Source organism: Cornus florida, unplaced genomic scaffold, assembly GCF_030987335.1.
Source record: "Cornus florida cultivar Cherokee Brave unplaced genomic scaffold, ASM3098733v1 CherokeeBrave_3.0.0_Hap2_Chr05, whole genome shotgun sequence".
NCBI lineage: Eukaryota > Viridiplantae > Streptophyta > Magnoliopsida > Cornales > Cornaceae > Cornus > Cornus florida.
In genome coordinates this window covers 17,557,127-17,577,995 of record NW_026775575.1, presented here as the reverse complement: position 1 = coordinate 17,577,995, position 20,869 = coordinate 17,557,127, and the positions used below count along the sequence as shown (strand labels likewise).

The following is a 20,869-nucleotide window of genomic DNA, read 5'->3' as shown; positions in this document are numbered from 1 at the left end:
ATTTTTGTGCTGTAGATGCCATGGAAGAAGACGCTTTCAATGAAAAACTTTGTGTGCAAGTGTTAAGCAAGTTGATAACTAAAGCAGATTCAGAAATTGTTGAACTTGAAAAAGATCTGCAATTCCTTCGAAACCAACTAGCAATGGCTGATGAACAATTGTCTAAAATATGCTTTGCTACGTCGACAGAAGCTATTGATTACCTTGTCACTTCAATTCAAAGCTTGAAAAATGAAATCAGGTAAGATATGGATGACTTTGGTGTTACTTTACTGATGCATAGAGAAACAGTGCATAAAGCATGAAATAGTGAATGTTCTAAGAAATTTCTGAAGCATATTTGTTTATAATTATTCTGTGTTGATTGAATTGCAACGAGAAAGTTGAATTGATCGTGATTGATGGGAAGAAGGAAGTCAAAATAAACGAGAAAGTATAATTGAGCGTGATTGATGGGAAGGAGGAAGTCAAAATAAACGAGTCTACAGTTAAGTACATGCAGCTCTTTACTCTATAAATACCAAATCCTTAAATATTCACCCTCCCTTTCCCTGTTTAGATTGTGACCTAATATATATATATATATATATATATATATATATATATATATATATATATGTTTGGGTAAATTGGTCGATGTTGGAAATCATATTTATAAGTTGGTCTTCATTGGATTTGATTTTTATTCTGATTTGATTTTTATTCTCTTTTCATGTTAGTAATTTTCCTCTTCTATATAATGATAATCCCGCTCTATTTTTCAAATTTCTTTTTGGTATCAGAACTACCGTCGAAGATGGCGGCATCAGCCTCATCTCCGACGGCGGTCCATCATCTTCCCTTCATATTTCAGATTTCTCTTTCGTCATTTGATTTTGTTGGAGCTCTCTGTTTTGAATCTCAGAATTATGGTGCTCTTCTTCCAAAAAATTAATTAAATTTTATCACTTAAGAAGGCCATATTGATGAAATGATTTCCCTTATTATTTTTACAAACAGAGCCTAAGATCAATATTACGAAAAATTGTAGTATCTAACTTCCTCTTCCTTCATCCAATTTCTCATAATATTGTAGTATTGCTCAAGGTTTCTCAACTGAGTTTGAGATATTTGATTTCATTTTTATTTTTTACCTTGCTTTTGCTCTGAAATTCTCAAATCTTTATTCTTTTCCTAAGCAAACCCATCCATTCTTCTACTATTTTTTGATAGATTACTTAGATCAAGCCCTTAACAATGCAAAAGAAAGGGAAATGCAAGACTAAATGTTCAACAATTCAAGTAATGTGTTACATGGCTAGTGAGATTGACTAGTACTTGTTTTTGGAGTGCCCATTCGTTCTATTTATTACTTTTTTGTTTTATGAGACATTGCTGGACCGTTACTGTGACACTTCCATTAATAACTAGGGTTTGAAGGTTTAGGATGCCTGTATGGTGTGATTTCTGGTTCATGTCGTGGTACCAACATTATATTCTGGTCATCGAATAGGAATACACTGAGACCCAACTGCTTCTTTGTATCGATTATGAAAATAATAGATCAAAGGAGTTACTGTGCACTTCATCTCGAGTAAAACCTTTAGTTGGATTTTTGTGGGCTTGTTGTCCAATGCATGTGTAGCTTGAAAGAATGAAGTGCCCTGTTCTATGTCACATTGTTTTCTCATTATCCTTTTTTTTTTTTTTTGATAAGTAAGAATTCATAAAAGGCGCGCAAGTGGGGAGCGCTCCCGAGGAATACACAAAACGCCAAAGGCAACAACTAAAGCTTTAAGCTATCCACAAAATCCAAAAGATCCCCCAAAGACTTACAATTACGCCCGTTAACCCAAAAAAATAAAGTATGCAATATGCTATATTTGAGAGACCAGATAGGAGTCTCCTCTCCCTCAAAAGATCTCATATTTCTCTCACACCACAAAACCCACCATAAACAAAGGGGAGTGGCCCTCCAACCAACCCTGGCTCGGCTCTCCACAATACACCCTTTCCAAGCCTCAATCGTATCCAAAGTAGTTCTCGGGAACACCCAAGACATGCCAAAAGCAACCAAAATCATAGACCAAACATCCCTCGCCACTTGGCAGTGGAGAAGGAGGTGATTAACTGTTGCCTCTGTCTTCTTGCACATACAACACCAGTTAACCACAATCTGTAGTCGTCTTTTAAGATTGTCGAGGGTGAGAATGCTATTGAGGACAGTACACCAAGCAAAGAAAGCCACCTTCAATGGGGCTTTCAACCTCCAAATTGCCTTCCAAGGGAAAGAAGGACCTTGGATCACCATCAGGCTATGGTAGAACGCCCTAACCTCAAACACCCTTCTCGGCGTGCCCACCCACACTATCTCATCCATCCCCACACCCTCCACCACCTGACTATAGAACAAGGCCAAGAACTCAGCAACCTCTGCTAGCTCCCAATCATGAAACCCTCTATGAAACTGCACATCCCAAGTTAACCTCCGGCTATCAAGATGATAACAGTCGGCAACCAAAGCATCTCTAGTTGAACAGATCCTACGTTTTCTCATTATCTTGCCACTAGTGTTTCTCGGTATTTGTTTTCAGGTATATTATGAGACCATCAAAACTTTTGTTGAAAAAGGATTTGAAGCCTCCGCTGTTAAAAGAGATCACCATGTGGTTTAAGAAAGAATGCAACTCTTTGATTTGTCCGGTGATGAAAGAAACCTTTTATCCCTACTTGATCATATGACCAATAAGGGGCTTTACGTTTTTGCCAAGATGCTGACAGGTGGCTCAACTAATTTTGAGAAAACCCTGGTGAAAATGACAAAAGATCATCAAAGAATGTCTTCCAAAAATACTTAGAAACCGAAAGAATAACCACCAAGTGATCATGTCTAAAAAGATATCCGAACTTCTGAAAGACCCACACAACTTCCATAGGACTTCCATGACGCTTTTGACTCCTGCATCCCAATCCTATCATGCTGCTACTTCTGCTAAGGTACTGGATGGACTTGAGGACTTCCCATTCCAGACCTTGAGCGTAATGCACAGGAAGCTCAGATGTATCCAAGGATACATGCCCCAGTTACATCCTCCAAGATCGGGATGGGGACAAAGCACTTTAATTAAAGCAGTGAGGAAAAGTTCCATGAAGATGCTATCAGAACTCAGTGAAGAGGATGAGTTGCAGGAACCATTAGTCAACGCAATGGCAGTTGCAGGCTTATCACTAAAGCTAATTTTAGGATGCAACTCTATAATAGAATTTCAACAATTTTCACCGGAAATAGAAGCCTTACAGAAAGAGATAGCAAAGGCTATTTGGGCTCTGCTTGGATTGTAACTCCCAGAACTGTTCTCTGTTCTGGGAGTTACAAAAAACTCAAAACTGTTTTTTTTTTCTCTGCTTGGAACCATCTTTAGAGAACAGTTCTTAAAGAACTGAGTTCCCATAGTATCACTTTTTTGAGAACAACTAAAAGTTGTTTTCCTTGTTTTTGAGATGCAATTCTCATTTTATTGGAAACACGGAGAACAACTTACGCTTAAAAAATATGACGTTGAGAGGCATCGTTTATAACCGTACAGTCATCCTTCATTCCTAACCCCATCTCCATTTCCTCTCTACGGCCTCTGTTGCTCCTCTATCTCTATCCATGTGCACAGGAACTCTATTTTAAATGCGATAATTTGGGTTAAGGTTTTGATTTGGTCTCTCCAACATCTCTCTGCAGCCTATTCTCTCTTGCCCTTTCTCTCTCTACTATTCATGGGGGTTTTGAGGTTTTCTGGCATATCTAATTTAGGTTAAGGTTTTGATTTGGTTGGTATTCTCTAGATTTCTCACTCACGTAGGGCTCCAGATCTACTGCTTAGAAGACTTTCTATTCAGGGCTCTATTTAGGTAATCCATTGAGATCTCTTTCAGCCCCAATATTTGGTTATGAATTTCTTTGTTTGTTGTGTGGATTTGGTTGATTGGATGGAATTAGTTGTGTGGTTTTCTATATAAATTATGGATTTGGTTTTCTGTAAATGGATCTCTTATGCGTCATTTTTGCTTTATTTTTGGTTGATTGGATAGAATTGGTTGTCATTTTTGCAAAGAAATATATATATATATTAAGAAGGGCAAAGATTAAACCCTTATCTCTGGCGTCTCAAATTAACAATTGTGGACAAAAAAAAGAAAAAGAAAAAAAAGAATAGATCATTGTGTTATTCATGAGGTTGTTAAAGAAAAGATTTTGGTGCATAATATTGGAGATGAGAATATAGTGTGTTTAAAAATTAGTTGTTCTATAACTTACTAGTGATAAAATTATTTTGATGCTTGTTACCCTTTATTTTGATGCTATTTTCCAGGTTAGTCTCTATATTTAAAGAAAATGAACAAAATAGCATCAAAATAAAACATCATGTAGCCACACTGGATGAACTCATCTTCCAAAATTACTGAAATTATAAGGAATGGTAGATAAAGATAATGTTGGATATCTCTAAGGAATAGTAGATACTGAAATTATTCTCGTCGCTCATGTTGTTATACTATTAAAATGATAGATTTTATAAAAAGAATGGAGTGCAAGGCCAGCTTATAGTATTAATTCCTTAAAGAAGATAGTGTAAACATTCTTCTCAGAAGTTGTGAATATTGAACTATAGGGTTTGGCATAGTTTATGTATAGTTTGTTAACTAAACCTGAATTAAATTAAACCTGAATTGATGAAGTACCTGGCTGTTTATCAAATCTCTCTTTTTCTTATCCCAACCTCCTTTTTTTTCCTCCCTAATCTCTATTTTATATTGCATTTTGTAGGCAGTGGTGTTGCTGGCATTGTACTTATTGAACAAGAAGAGAAAGTAGTTGCAATAAAGAAGTGTGCTGGTGTGATTCCATTGCCCTCCCTTTCAGTGTTGTTACATGGTGGTATAACAAGGAGGACACTGAACTTGTGGCCCTCTTCTTGGGTGATACTTCGAAAGCCCACAAAGTTGGTTAGTTCACAGAGTTTATTATTGAAGGGATCAAATGGCATCTTCACTAACTTTTCTACTGAGTTTTTGGGCAGAGCATGGACTTGAAAGAAAATTTTGTGAAACCCTTGGAAAGCAATCAGACAATGGCATTGTCACCCTGTATAGCCTCTGTGGCTTGTAATTGTAATTAACTCTGATTGTATGGATTCTATTTTTAAATTATAATTCAAAGGAATTGTTTTATTTAATCTTGTGATAAGAATATTTAAGAGTAATGCACATCCAATGCTTATAATAAATTTAATAAATAAATAAAAGAGTGATATGCAATATTCTTTAGTTTTCAAAAAATTATTTTCGGTAAATACAACCAATCAGATTTATGAGTTTTTGTTTCTTGAAAACTGTTTTGTAATTTTTATAGCCAAGTAGAGTTTCGAACTGAAAAAACTGAAAACTTTTCTCAGTTCTGATTCTTTAAAAACTATTCTTGAAAACAGTTTTGGGAAATCTAAACCAAGCAACGCCTTGGCTTCTCAAAGAGAAGGTGAGTTTTCGGGAGCTGAAGAATTTGTAGCTTTTGCTGGATCCAAATACTGAATTATCACATAGGAGTTTATGTACAGTAGTGAGGAACCTCCTAACTGAATATCTTTTAGAGTGCAGTGATATGGACACTATCCCAGGGTGCTTGTTAGAAACTCTTTCTATCATCAATAGAAGCACTCGAAGTGCCCCTCGTAGCTTTTTCTCAAAGAAGGATATAGAAGAAGAGGTATAATGTGTATTGAGTGTGAGTGCTCAGACAAAGCAGATTGTGTGGGACTTGCTTCCTAAACATGAGTTTGACCAAGATTATATAGATGCTTATATGAAGGATTTAGAAGAAAGCGATGATGATTATGATGATAATAATGATCAGCAACAAGCAGATATCCTGCAAAATAACAGGCTTTCTTATCCCAATGACAAGATAGAAAGCACTGGGGAAACTGACCCATTTAATTCCAACTAACTACCTCATCAGCTAAAGGAAATGGCTCTCTGCCAGTTCTTACACCCAGTGGAAAGCTGAACAATGACTCAATGGATTCTCCTTTAGCTTCTGCCACTTCAGGTTGGGAATCAAAGGTTTTTGACAGCCCACAGAATATGAATGGAAGCCTGTTCCACTTGGGAAGCATAAGGAGTTCAGGACTTACTGAACATTTAATTGATCCAGCGAAAAACTCCAAATCCGTTTCTTCCAACTTTGCATGCAGGGATAAGCACAAGATGAGTAGAAATCAATACCTTGCCATCCAAGAAGCCTGTGATGAGACGAGTATAGTTGCCTATCATCTCATCAGTCATATACAGAATGAGATAGCACATATAGAAGGCTTCGATTTAGACTGGGACGACATATCGTATCTCAGAGGCAAGAATGTAACTGCACAAGCACAGGAGAGGACATTTTCCGACTTATGGTAGATAAGATATTGAAGGTGATACATTATGGGGTGAGCGGCATAGAAGTGTAGCAATGGAAAAGAATTCAAATTAAAGTATCCGATAGAGATTCTGTCCAGCCAGCAGAATACATTTTCTTCAGCAAAAGTGTTGAAGAGGAAGCCAGTTAGTGAATTTATTTATTTATGTATATATTTTGAAAAAAGAAAAATATGCTTGAAGATGCAAGAAATTTTTCTCGAGTTTCATTACATTTTCCCCAAAAAATTTTCTTTTCCCTCTATTTTCAGCCTATTTATAGATTGTTACTTGCCTTCAAGAAGCTTCCTACCTAACTCATTGTGCTGCGCCCCCTCGTGGGCTTCTCTAGTTATGGGCTTAATTACACAGTGGATCCTCAGCTGATCCTTTAGTTTTGGGCTTGTCTTGTGAGAGTTTGGTTCGGACCATGGCCAATTATCTAGCCCGTTTCTCGTTGTGTGGATCGTACCCGACCCGCGCCGTTTTTGGCATCCTCATCTGCCCCCAATAATCCCCCCTTAATTTATTAGGGTAGGATTATTAATGAAGTTAATGATGACTTGGTGGCTCAAGACGATTGTGTGGGGCACCAAGTGGTTGATCTCGGAATTAATGTTTTTGAAATTTGAATCTCTTTGGCTTCCTGACGTCTCGGTTTACAGGTCCACTCTCCTTTTATAACCTTTATCTCATATTCACAACTTTCTTGCCGTCTCTGTCACATCTTGCTATCAATCAACTTACTGTTCATTTTATCCAACCAAATTAAATCTTCTCTGGTGAATCTCTATGAAAGACCCTCCCTTTTCAGCCATCTCGCAGCATCCTTTGCAACTTTCAGTTCTCTCGAGGTTAGTTTTGCTTCTTTTTCCTTGTTAAGAACTTTGCACATATCTCTAGGGATCATATTCGTTCTTATCATGCCTATCGATTTAGATATTCTTTGCATGAAACTCCATCTTCCTAACAACATCCATATTAGGGAGTGCCCCAAGAACGTAGACATTAGAACTGGTACCGGCCTCCTTCCCAGCGAAACCTTGTTTTCCCTTCTTCACCTAAATATTATAAGATTCCCTTGGCACCCTTTTATCTGTTATATCTTTAATAGGCTAAAACTTTCCCCTCTCCAAGTTAACCTCAATTTTCTTAGGGTTCTGTCGATTCTGTTGTTTCTAAATCGTGACAGAGGTTTAGATCTTGACATTATAGATCTTCTCCTCTATTACAAGGTTAGCAAGATTCGTTTGACCAATATGTACTACAACTTTTATCCCTTTGACAAAAGATCCATCTATACAGACAAACTCGACTTGGATAAAGGGTGGAAGAAGAACATAATTGGGGTTCAGGGGGCTTGGTTCGCTCTGGCTGCCAAGGATTACACCATCCCGAACGCCTTTGGCGAATGCTCTGTTTCTTCCAACCAAAAATACAAAACCATAAGAGTGACTGCCCCTATGAAGTTTGCATTCCTTACTTCTATTCTTTTCTTTGCCATTCTTTAGGTATTCCTGATAATGAACTCAGTTACGGCATTTACAGGGATAGAATCACACATCTATAGGAATACATTCTGAACAACGTTCCTTCTTGCTCGGAACTCCTTACCTCGGAGAATCTCAGTGACATTTCACTCCTCGGCGCCATTATGAGTCAACTCCGGATCCCTTCTTTTGGCAGAAGAAAGGATCCTCCCAGGAGTGTCCCCGCCCCTACCTTGGCTTCCTCTCTAGCCTTGGCATCCGCATCCACTTCTGCCACCACCTCCAGTACCACGCCGAACGTCGTGGCTACCAACAGCCCTAACGTCTGCGTCCGTCCTGCCAACTTGAGCAACACCTTAAAGGCGGACAATCCTTCTAGTGCCTTGGTGTGTGCTCTAGAGAAAAAATGGAGGAAAAGACCTTAACCTGACAATGAATAGAGTCTTGATAACATTCCTCTGTCAAGAAGGGTTCGCACCTCAAGGGTGGGTGCATTCACAACCTCCCAAATCAGAACCTCAGTTGCTCCTGGGCCCGTTAGAGCTTCTTTTGCTCCCTTTGAAGCTAGTCCATGGAGCCCACGACTCAACCGAGCGGATGGGTCGGTAGTCAAGTCTGATGAGACCATGTTTAAGGGCGGTAATACTGCAATAGCCTACTAAACACATGTGGTCTCCTAAGGACATTGAAGTAGCCAAAGCGCTGACTCAAAAGGAGATGTTCAGCCGCTTTCCCTTAGCTGTCATGGAGGTAACTTTTCATTTCTTACTTAATTACCTTAAGAGAATTTTCATCCCCCATTTTCCTTGAATATCCGTTCGGCTTAATTAGTATTCGTGCATCTGTTTGGAGACTCTGTTCGGGATGATGACAATGCAAAAGCATGTTGAGGCATCCAATGCTAAGGCCTACAAGTTCGCTAATAGCCTTGACACAACTAACAAGGAAAATAAGATCATCAGCACCAGGAACGCTGAGCTTATGGTGTAGCTCAATAATGTTGAGAAAGAGAGAAGCGCTCTGAAGAAAGATGCGGACTCTCTTCAAGATGAGAAGAACGCTCTCTAGCTTGAGCAGAGCATCCTATAGACCGAACGGGAAGCTTTGAGAGCTGAAAAAGAAAATCTCCATCGCTTGCTGGCCGACAAACAGATCGAACGACTGGCTTTTGAAAATAGGGCTTTGGATGAATGCAATGCTCTGCTTGGCATCATTGGCAGGGTTGATGGGGGGATAAGGGCTCTTCATACCCGCTTCTCTTGGACTGAAGCCCTCAGGTATGCACAAGGGTACAGAGATGGCTATACCAACCGTTCTCCTCCTGAAGGTTAGACCAGTTCTTATGCAGGTCCTGATGATGTTGACAAGGAGTTGAACATTAGCCCTCCTGGAGTCTACATTGACCCAAAGCCTACTCCTGCCAAACACATCTTTGATGAGTGCCAAGAGATTGTTGTTTCTGGGGTCGTTCCTATCCCCTCGGCTGTCTAACCTTTGGATGTTCCTCCTTTGACCACCATAGTTCCCCCTGTACCTACTGCTGAGGGCGGAACTCAACAAGATGGAATGATCATCCAACTCGACTCTCCCCCCCGTGGGGAGAGTACAGTCAATGAAGTTGAAGGGAACTCTGAGCGTGGCCAAGAGATCGAGGGAACAGGCAGGACTAACTAACACCCTGCAAATATATCATTTTTCTTTTGCATTGTATTCATTTCATCAAAACAATCCTTGTAAATGTAAACTGGTTATGAATTCAATGAAATGAATGTTTTTTTACCAATTTTTTGTCTTATAATGCTTTTAACATCTCGTTGTTGCCTCTTAATATCTTTTTTTCCAAGTGTTTGGCATTCGGTTTGTATTGCCAGTTGCCACTTACTTTGCCAAGTACCTGGCACTTGGCGAGAATGCCACTTGCCACTTTTTTTTTTTTTTTCTCAGCAAATGTTTGGCGTTCTGCTCATAGTGCCAGTTGCTACTTACTTTGCAAAGTGTCTGGCGATCGGCTAGAATGCCACTTTCACTTTTGTGCAAGTGTTTGGCGTTCGGCTCATAGTGCCATTTGCCACTTACTTTGCTAAGCGCTTGGCGCTCGGCTAGAATACCACTTGCCACTTTCACTTTTCACTTTTGTGCAAGTGTTTGGCGTTCGGCTCATAGTGCCACTTGCCACTTATTTTGCTAAGTGTTTGACGCTCGGCTAGAATGCCACTTGCCACTTTGACTTTTCACTTTTGTGCAAGTGTTTGGCGTTCGGCTTATAGTGCCACTTGCCACTTACTTTGCTAAGTGTTTGGTGCTCGGCTAGAATGCCACTTGCCACTTTCACTTTTCACTTTTGTGCAAGTGTTTGGCGTTCGGCTCATAATGCCACTTGCCACTTACTTTGTTAAGTGCTTAGCGCTCGGCTAGAAAGCCACTTGCCACTTTCACTTTTCTTATTGTTTTACTCATTATCATCTTTTTGCAACTTTTTGAAAGAAGATATCATTCTTTTATAGATCTTTAAAGTTCTATACACTCTTTAGTACTTAATCGAAAATAAACATTGCCTGAACTAAAGCTCAATTTTCTATTGGTAATACCTTTTTAGGGATGTGGCGTTCCATGGCTTGTTGACTAACCTTCCAGCCATGGTCTCTAGAGCATATGCCCCATTTCCTATGGCCTCTACAACCCTATACGGTCCTTCCCAAGGTGATTCCATTTTCTTGACAATTCCAACCTTTCTTTTCAAAACTAAATCACCAGGTGCAAAATCCCTATGCCTCACCTTTCTGTTGTGACTGTTCATAAGTGTCTGTTAATATGATGCGAGCCTCACAGCCGCTGCATCTCTTTTCTCTTCTAGCAGGTCAAGGTTAAATCTCAACATGTCATCGTTCTGTTCTTGATTCCACGCTAAACTTCGAACGGTTAGAACCAAGTGTTCGACTGGTATTATAGCCTTAGTATCGTACGCCATAGTGAATGGGCTTTCTCCGGTCGATCGCCTCGGTGTTATTCTATAAGCCTACAGGACATTCAGAAGCTCGTCCAACCACTTCCCTTTTTCTTCTTCAAGTTTCTTCTTTATACAAGCAAAGATTATTCTGTTTGTGATCTCGGCTTGACCATTTTCCTGCGGGTGGTTGACTGCTGCCAATTTTTTATTGATTCCATACTCCTCCAACAGCTCATTCATTTGTTTACTGTCAAGATTCGTCCCATTGTCCATAACAATCGATCTGGGCATGCCAAAGCAACAAATAATATTATTCCAGATGAAACGCCTTACTTGGGTCTGGGTCACGCTAGGATACGGCTCTGCCTCCACCCACTTGGTAAAATAATCTGTTGCAAACAGAACGTATTTATTTTGTGATCTGGCGGCCAGCAAAAGGGCCAACCACATCCATCCCCCATTGCGTAAAAGGCCATGGTTTGGCCAGTACGTGCAAGTCTTCAGGTGGTTGGTGGACCAACGGTCCGAACCTTTGGCATTTATCGCATCTTCTAGAGAACTCTTCCGCATCTCTCGACATTTTCGGCCAAAACTACCCTTGCGTCATCGCTTTGTGCGCTAAAGATCTCCCCCTTGAATGATTACCACACACACCTTCGTAAATAGTTCACAATATCTACGGAGCTTCTGTGGGGGTAACACACTTCAGGTATGATCCGGAGAAAGATCTTCTATACAACTGGTTGTGTATTATGGCATACTTTGCAGCATTCAATCTGATCTTCCTTGCTTCGTCCCGCTGTTCGGGTAGAACGCCGTCTCGTATATAAGTCAGACTTGGGTCTACCCAGCTCGGCTCATATGGTATGACATTCACCCACCAAGGATCCGAGCTCGATGGTTCTTCAAAGATTGATGGCTGGCATAACACATCGATCAAAATCACTCTTGCTAGTGTTTCTCCAGAATTTGACGCACTGCATGCTAACCGATCGGTGTCCTCATTACACTCCCTTGGCAATTGGATGAACTTGATTTGATCAAAACTCTTAGCCTCACGCATAATGGCAGAATGGTATGCCTCCATTGTTTCATCCTTGGCTTCTTATTCCCTAGTCACCTGTCGAACAACCAGCTGTGAATCGTTGAAAGCAACTAAAATTTTAACCTTTAGGTCATTAGCCAACCTCAATTCAGCCAGTAATGCTTCATACTCTGCTTCGTTATTGGTCGCTCTGAACTAAAGTCTGATCGCTTGACTCAACGTGGTGCCCTCTAGCGTCTACAACTTAATCCCAATTCCAGCCCCCATCTGATTCGAAGAACCATCAACAAAAAGCTTCCATGAAGATTCTCCAGGATTTTCTTTTAAGTCTGCTACATCACACTTCAATAGGAAATCAGCCACTTCTTGTCCTTTGATGGCCATTTGGGGTTTATACATTATGTCAAAAGAACTCAGCTCTATTGCCCATTTCGTCATTCTCCTAGATAAATCTGGCTTATATAGAATCACCCTTATAGGAAAAGTGGCAAGAACAACTACAGGATGGGATTCGAAGTAGTGCCTGAGCTTCCTCTTTGCATTCACCAAAGACAAGATCACGCGATCGGCCTTTGAGTACCTTTTCTCCGGCTCGAACATTGTTTTGCTGACATAAAACACTGGGGATTGTTTACCCTCTGCACATCGTATCAGAATGGCGCTTGTTGCAATGCTGGAGACCCCAAGGTACAGGAAAAGCTTTTCACCGGGTTTTAGGGCAGTTAAGGCTGGTGGATTTCGCATATACTCTTTCAATCTGGTCAATGCTTACCTTTGGTCATCCCCCCAAGATTGCTTTCCGTAATTTCTTATTGTATTGAAAAATGGTTTGCATCGGTCTGACAACTTTGAAATGAATCAACTTAATGCCGCTATGCGTCCGGTGAGAGCTTGCACTTCCTTGACCGTGTTTAGTTCTGTATTTTTCAGTAGAGCCTTCGCTTGGGCTGGGCTAACTTTAATCCCTCTGTTGTTGACCACATGACCAAGGAATTGCCCTGAACCCACACTGAATGAGCACTTGGTCAGGTTTAACTTCATTCTGTACCTTCTCAGTACTCCAAACACCTCTTGCAAGTGTTTTAAGTGGTGTTCCTTCTTTCTGCTCTTTATGACCATGTCATCGATATAAGCCTCTACGGTCTTACCTATTTGATTCTTAAAAATCTTACTAACCAGCCTTTGGTACGTTGCTCCAACATTCTTTAATCCGAACGGCATGACCTTGTTACAATAGATCCCATGGTCAGTAACAAAAGATGTTTTTTCCTCATCGTTCAGATCCATAGGGATTTGATTATAGCCTGAATAGGCATCCAGAAAGGTTAGCCGTTTGTACCCAGTCGTAGCATCCACCATCTGATTAATCTTTGGAAGTGGAAAACTATCCTTCGGGTAAGCTTTGTTCAGGTTGGTGAAGTCAATGCAAACTCTCCACTTCCCATTCTTCTTCTGCACAACAACTATGTTTGATAGCCAGGACGGATATTGAACCTCTCTAATAAACCCAGCTTCTAACAATCTATCAATCTCATTGGCAATGATCTGGTTGCGCTCCGGGGCAAACCTCATCTGCTTCTGCCGTACAGGCTTGACGTTTGGATCCACATTAAGGGAGTGACAAGAGACTGAAGGGTCGATTCCTGGCATGTTCGAATGACTCTAAGCGAACACATCCGCATTTTGAGAAAGGCAATCAACTAATTGGTGTTTTTCTTCCTCTGTAAGCCCTGTGCGTACTCGTGTAGTTCGGTCTGCCCTCAAATGATCAATTTGCACCTCAACCAGAGGCTCCTCGGTTAACGCCAGAGGCTCCTCCTCCTTGTTCGTGCTGGGGGGAGGTTCCTGTAATTGCTATCTTGGGCTAGCAGAGCAAATGGGAACTTTTCCCTTCCTAGAGGCTTTCAAGGTTACCGAGTAACATTCTTTGGCTGTAACCTGGTCCCCATGGATATTGATCACCTTACCTCCATTCGGGCTCTGACATCTCATTATCTGGTGTAAGGTCGATGGGACCCCTGGACCCTATGTATCCAGCCTCTCCTCATCAACAGATTGTAAGACGGATGGATCTCTACCATCATAAAGCTTTCGACCAGTTCCCTTTTGGCAGCTCGGACAAGCAATTCTACCATACCGATCGGTTCTACTCGCTTTTCATCGAATCCCAACAACTGATTTCCAGTAGGTTTAAGTTTTTCGGGCTTGATCTTGAGCCAATCGAAAGTGACCCTAGGCATGACGTTCGCACTACTCCCTGGATCAATTAGCACCCTTCGGACCAGGCAGTCGGCTACTATCAAACTAACGACCAAAGGATCCTCATGAGGAACTTGTACTCGCAGCAAATCTGTGCTACCAAACTTTATATGTTGATGAGTCTTGCTAGTGCAGAGTGTTCACGCTTCCTATTCTTCGCTTTATCTATGTTTGACGGAGACACGTTCAGAGTAATTCTTCCGACTCTGCTGTCTGTTCAGGCCGACCATGAATTACATTTATAATCCGAACATGCTGAGTGCTACTGTGGTTCGGCCTCTGAATTCTCTTAACTTGTTCAGATGGTCGGCTTTGCTCCTGTGCTGGCCTTGAACATACCCTGCAAATTCTCCCTTTGCGATCAGCATCTCCACTTGCCTCCTTAAGTTCCTACATTCATTAGTTTGATGACCAAAGTCACTATGAAAAGCACAATGTTTAGACTGATCTCTCTATTCAAGTGGTTGTCTGATTGGTAATAGGGGATAAAACTTATCTTTGTTCTCTTGATACAGCCGTGCCAGAGTGACTTTAAGTGGAGTTGTTAGCTCCTCCTCTTTGGGCCTCTTCTCAGCCTTCTAAGAGGTCGGACGCTATGGTAGAGCTTGTTTTTGCCAGATCTTGGTTTTGAACTTCTCTTCTGTTGAGATAATCGACGTCTTCCTTGTGTTGGTTGTTTCTTCCTCCTCCAAACGCACAAATCCATTTACTCTCTCGTTCAGCTCGTCCATGGTCTTCAGTGTATTCACCACCAAGCTTATATGGAATGGTGTCCCTCAGTTCATTGCAAGTTTGAACACTTGAACCACCGTGGATGGATGATACTCCATTACCATGCTCTTAACGAGGTTAAATCTGGTGAAGAAAGCTTGGAGTCGCTCGTCTTCATGCTGCTTCATTGTGAAAAGACTTGAAACATCTTTAGCCGGGCACTTATTTCCATAATACTGGCTTATGAACTTGTCACACAAGTCTTGGAAACTAGCGATTAAACCTTGAGCCAAATTCTTGCACCAGTTGAGAGCTGGCCCAGCCAAACTTATAGGGAAGCATTTGCACATCAAAGGATCGTTGTTCTTGTTCAGAGCCATTTTCAACTGAATGTGATAAATGTGATCAATCGGGTCAGTCATTTCATCAAACAGAATGAAAACCGACATGAAAAACTTCCTCGGATTTGGAGTGTTCAGGATTTCGTCAGTGAATGGAGATGCAACCATTCTTGCAGATGAGCGGAGTGCTTCATTCTCCCTTGAAGTCTATAGTGGAATCCTCAAATCCACAGATCTTCTTTCTGAACTCCTGTAGTCATATGTCGCCATTGAAGGCCGGTAGGGTGGATCAATCGATCTGTCATCTGTGAACTCCCTCTGCCATGGTGACGTAGCTTCATGATGGCCAAACTCCAAAGCTTCAGCATGTCGCAATCCTCTCTGACCTGGATCGACTGCTGCAGCTTCTTCTCGCATGATCCGCACGCGATGCGGATCCAAGTGGACGGATCCCTCCCGATCCTCCATCTAATAGACGTTTAGAGGTAAGTCTCCTACCAAAACCTCCTCACGATTAGGATCCATGCGATTGTTTACTTCCGAATCATCTTGATGAGCAGCATTGGATGGCAAAACTCCCTCTCCTGCCGGAGGTGGCCTTAGAATAGCAGGAGCCTCACGACGCTCCATTCCAGCTCGCAATTTTGTATTCTCTCTTCGCAGGGCATCAATCGTACTCATCAGCTCATCGAGCTTCTATTGCTGGCCATTCTCCAACGGATTTAACCTCTCACCTCCGATCATCAATCCTGATCGAAACAAAGTCATCAACTGCAAATTTCTAATCAGATCTGAGCTTCGCTAACGCAAACACACTAGATCTAGGCTCAAACTAGCTAAATTCCAATCGTGACTGGCCAGATCTGAATTACTCCAGTGATGAGCTTGCCAAAATTTAGCAATCTAAGCAAATCTCAATTGCACAAATCAACTAAGCAAGCACAGATCAGAGATGCGTAGATCTGACACCAACCTCTCAAAATCTACTGGAATCGTAATTCAGTCAGACAAACCACGATTTCATTGATCTTGATTCAGCTTTCAGAGATCAAGCTTCTTCTTCACGAACTACTTCTGATCGAACCAATCTGGATCGAACATCAATCAATCTTTATCGATTCCCACAGACGACGCCAATTGAAGATGCAAGAAATTTTTCTCTTAATTTCAACAGAGTTTCATTGCATTTTCCTCTAAAATTTTTCTTTTCCCTCTATTTTCAGCCTATTTATAGACTGTTACCTGCCTTCAAGAAACTTCCTACCTAACTCATTATGCTGGGCCCCCTCATGGGCTTCTCTAGTTATGGGCTTAATTACACAGTGGATCCTCGACTGATCCTTTAGTTTTGGGCCTGTCTTGTGAGAGTTTGGTTCGGACCATGGCCAATTATCCAGCCCGTTTCTCGTTGTGTAGACTGTACCTGACCCACGCAATTTTTGGCAGCCTCAATGCTTGAGCAATGTAGTTGTGCGGTCCCATCTTACCAGGTATATTACCTTTTTTTTGGGATCAAATTTGCAGTTGATACCCATTGTGGAACTCACTCACATATATATGTGTGTGTGTGTTTGTTGTAAAAAGTTATGAACAGTTATTGAGTAAAATTATTCATGGAGCAATGATATAGTGAAGTTCTAGCATCAAAACAAGGGGAGAGTTGTGTTTTGTTTTGTTAGGATAAAGTGAATTATGCAGTTGTGAATCTTGCAACATCACTCCACAGGAACTTGTTGAAAATCAAGTGAATTAGCGGCATGTTATAAATAGGTTGAGAGTTGCCACCTTATTAAACCCCAATCTTGGACAGGTGGTGTTGTAGCATAGTTCTTGGCAAAAATATCAAGGGTTACATTGCATGCAATATTTGTTTTAGCATGATACTTCACCCTGAACCAAAAAAGAAAGATTATATGCAAAATGCTTGAAGAAAACAAATAAACATTAAGGTCCATAAAACCTTTGAAAGGACCGTCTGAGGCATTGATTATGACTATTGGTTGTTTATCAAAATAACCCCATTGCATGTGGATGTGTGTGACAACATACGTGGTGTGCTCACGCGTGACTCAATCTAAATTGGGCCCTTAGGCAAAAAATTTTAAAAGTGGCCTTTTCAACAACATAAATAAAAACATATTGGGCGCAAATCCCATGCGACCATGTCCATTTTCAAGTATCAAGCATCCAACACATGTACTTCACATAATTAGAAGACCCCATATAGTACAAAAAAACCACATAGCAGATGCAACAACCAGGTTTAGATTCATCCTTTTCTAGTATATGTATTATATTGTATGAAATATATCACGCACAAAGTTCAAATCAGACCTAAGTCTCCCAAACTATAAAATAAGGTGCATGCCTAGTTTCACTTGATAGCCAATTCACCAAATAAAAGCAATTGCCAGTCATTAAGAACTACTCGCTTTCTCTCAAAAAGGAAGGGGGGACACTAAAATCTTGTTTCACATATACACAACGCTCATGCCATTTCTGTCAAGACCTACCTCACAATGTCATGATATTATTCATTTTGCACCCATATTGCCTTCACTGTTTTAAAATGAGTCTACATGGGTAGGTGGTATCCTTCCTTATAAGTGCCAGCAATTTCTCTCCCCAGGCATCAAAATGGTGCCAACCGTACTTCATAATATGGGACGCAACAATCCCTCCCCCCCCCCCCAACACACACACACACACACATACAAAATATTCTTGCTGGGAATCAGCTCTAATGCCAACTATAAAAGACCCATCTCACACTGTAGATATTGTCCACTTTGTACTCTCTTGGTGCTCACAGTTTTCAAAATGTGTCTACATAGGTAGAAGGCATCCTCCCAATTACAGCAACTTCTCCCCCCAATTGTTGGATGTCACAATCACGCTGTCTTTGGACTTAGCATCCTTAATCCATATTCTAACTGAGGATCAACTCTAATACCATCTACCAGGGTCTGCCTCAACTGTGCTGACACCATTCGCTTTGCACCCTCCTGGTGCTCATGGTTTTAAACGCAACTACATAGGTAGAAGGCATAAGTGCCAATAACTTCTCCTTTTCAAGTGATGTCGAAAGTTCCCCCAGTATTTTCTGAAAAGAAGGCAGACTCTACCAAACCAATGGCAGGAATTCATTATGGTATTACCACCACAACCAGATGATCTTTGACATAGTAATTGGAAAGTAAGCAAACTTTTTATTACAAACCAAAGTATTTTGTCAATGTGGTTCCTAAAGTAAATAGCTTGCATAAAAAAATAAAGATTACCAGAAGAAGCCTCCATACAGTCGGACGCAGATATGGTGGGACCCCACTCCAAGCTAATTCACGTAATTTTTCTACAAGACGAGAAATTAGTAAATATCAATCTTTACGTTAATAAATTCAATTTGTATAAAAATATCATACTAACATAAATTTAATCTAGCACCTCAGCTACCAAATCGAAAATGCTACTACACTTAAGAAATTTTGACTCGTGCATAAACAAACAATAATCTCTGCATTCTATATTAAGTGCCTTTTTAGACGATTCCAACTTTTTTAAGGGACATGCATTTACTGCATGTATCACTTTGAAATTCCAAAACCAATCCTCCAAAATTTAAAGATTTATAGTGTTAATGGGAAGAGTTTTCAAAACAGAAGGATAACTTACGAAAATTTTGATCACTAACTTCTCAAAAGGGGCAATTATTTTATGATCGAAGAAATTAAGAACACTTATTTTGGGATGGAGAGATAATTATCAAAATCATAAGGTAGTTACCATTCTTAATATGAAATGTATGAATTGGACTCTCTTTTCAAGATGTAGATACCATATAAAGGGCAACTAAAATAAGTGACAACTCAACATTTACAATAATACATACAAGCCCAAAAAGAAGAAAGTATATATGATCTGAGACAGAAACATGTATCAAGTGTCCACACGGACATGCTGACAAAGCAATCCCTCAAAATCAAGATCTAGGACCATGGCTATTGATAGGGAAAAATAAACCAATCTTGACCTAATGATAGAGGCAACCAAGTGTTGAACAGCCGCCAGATATTTTCGGTAATCAACGATAATATTTTATTATTAAAGGTAACGATTTCCATGGATAAGAATGATAACAAATCTTATGTAGGATAAGATTTTTATAGAGATGATGACAAATCTTATCAAGGATAAGATTTCCATGGGATAAGTCCCATGGGATGAGGATAATGAAATTCCCTTATCGAGAATAAGGGAAGCGACGATAAATAGGACCACGATTCGGGAATAAGGTACGATGAAAAAACTATTATTAAATTCCTTCCTTCTTTTTAGACCTCCGGTGACTAACTTGACCGTTAGAGAGCTCTTAGCAGGCACCACACCGGTGCCATTAAGGTTCATCGATCTTCTCCTCTCTTCCTTCCAGGAAAACGGTGTCATATCGGACCGCGTAAATTTCACCCTCAATAGTTGGCGCCGTTTGTGGGAACGACGATTCCCTTGAATCAATTAATTACTCTGTTGGGTATATACGTTTGCAGTCTGGTATGGTTACCGAAGGAATACCGTCGCAGGGATTTGGTCAAAGGGTAGAGTCGAGTGAAAACCTGGACGTCCCAAACAACCAGACACAGCTTGCAGCGTTGGAACTATAGGTCCACACTCTAAGTCAGGGTATGGACCAGTTGATCCAGTAAAATGCAGCAATCCTGTAACATCTTGTTCCACCAGTTCAACAAAACTTGCCACGACAAGATCTCTCAAATCCAAATGGAGGGAATAGGAATCTTAAAGAGCACGATAATCATCCCCCCTAAAATGAGACTGAAGTGGAATAAAGCCAGGTGGGAACCCGACATAGAGAGGTGGTCCACCCTTCTCTCCCACGGAGTTCCTGACCTCCTGAAAGCACAACCTTCTGTCTTAAGGAAAAGACAAGGAAAGTTACCTATCTCGACCTACAGATCGAGGATCTCAAGGGAAAAATGGAAGATGTAATGCAGGCTCTAAAAGGGAAAGGTCCTGCTGCCGTAGATGACCTGGTACAAGGGACCAACTTGCCGTTCAGCCCCGCCGTTATGAAATGTCCACTACCTAGCAAGTTTAGGATGCCCTCGTTTGAAAGCTTCGATGGGACCAAAGATCCCCTCGATCACCTAGAAACTTTTCAAGCTCTTATGCATTTACACGCTGTGCCAGACGAAATCATGTGCTGAGCTTTTCCCACTGCACTTAAGGGATCAGCAAGAGTTTGGTTCAACAAGCTAAAGCCAGGAACCATCAACACCTTCAAAGAACTGAGTAAGCAGTTTGTGAGCCACTTCATTGCAGGTCAGAGGCATAGGAGGCCGGCTACCTACCTGTTTACCATGGAGCAACAAAAGGAAAAGTCGATTCTGGAATACATCACCCGATTCAACGCAAAGATGTTACAGGTAAAAGAGGTGGACGATAAGGTAACTTTAACCACTTTCATAGGAGGACTCCAAACATCCAGATTCTTGTTCTCCTTATCAAAAGAACCTCCCACCAGCATGATAGAGTTGCTGATCAGAGCGTAAAAACACATCAACGCTGAAGACACCATGAGTGTACGGAAGGAATGAGAGGACAAGAAGAGGCCAGCCCCTCTCACCAGGGATGA

The 20,869-nt window shown here is 40.9% G+C and overlaps 1 protein-coding gene and 1 pseudogene across 1 annotated transcript; one reads left to right on the top strand and one right to left on the bottom strand.

The window, feature by feature from the left end:
• Positions 1–1,765: 1,765 nt before the first annotated feature.
• On the bottom strand, positions 1,766–2,536 carry LOC132309059 (uncharacterized). The gene has a single exon (XM_059807411.1). It carries the CDS (start codon positions 2,534–2,536, stop codon positions 1,766–1,768), a length of 771 nt encoding a protein of 256 aa, XP_059663394.1.
• Positions 2,537–2,660: 124 nt separating this feature from the next.
• On the top strand, positions 2,661–8,012 carry LOC132309057 (uncharacterized; annotated as a pseudogene).
• Positions 8,013–20,869: the final 12,857 nt, after the last annotated feature.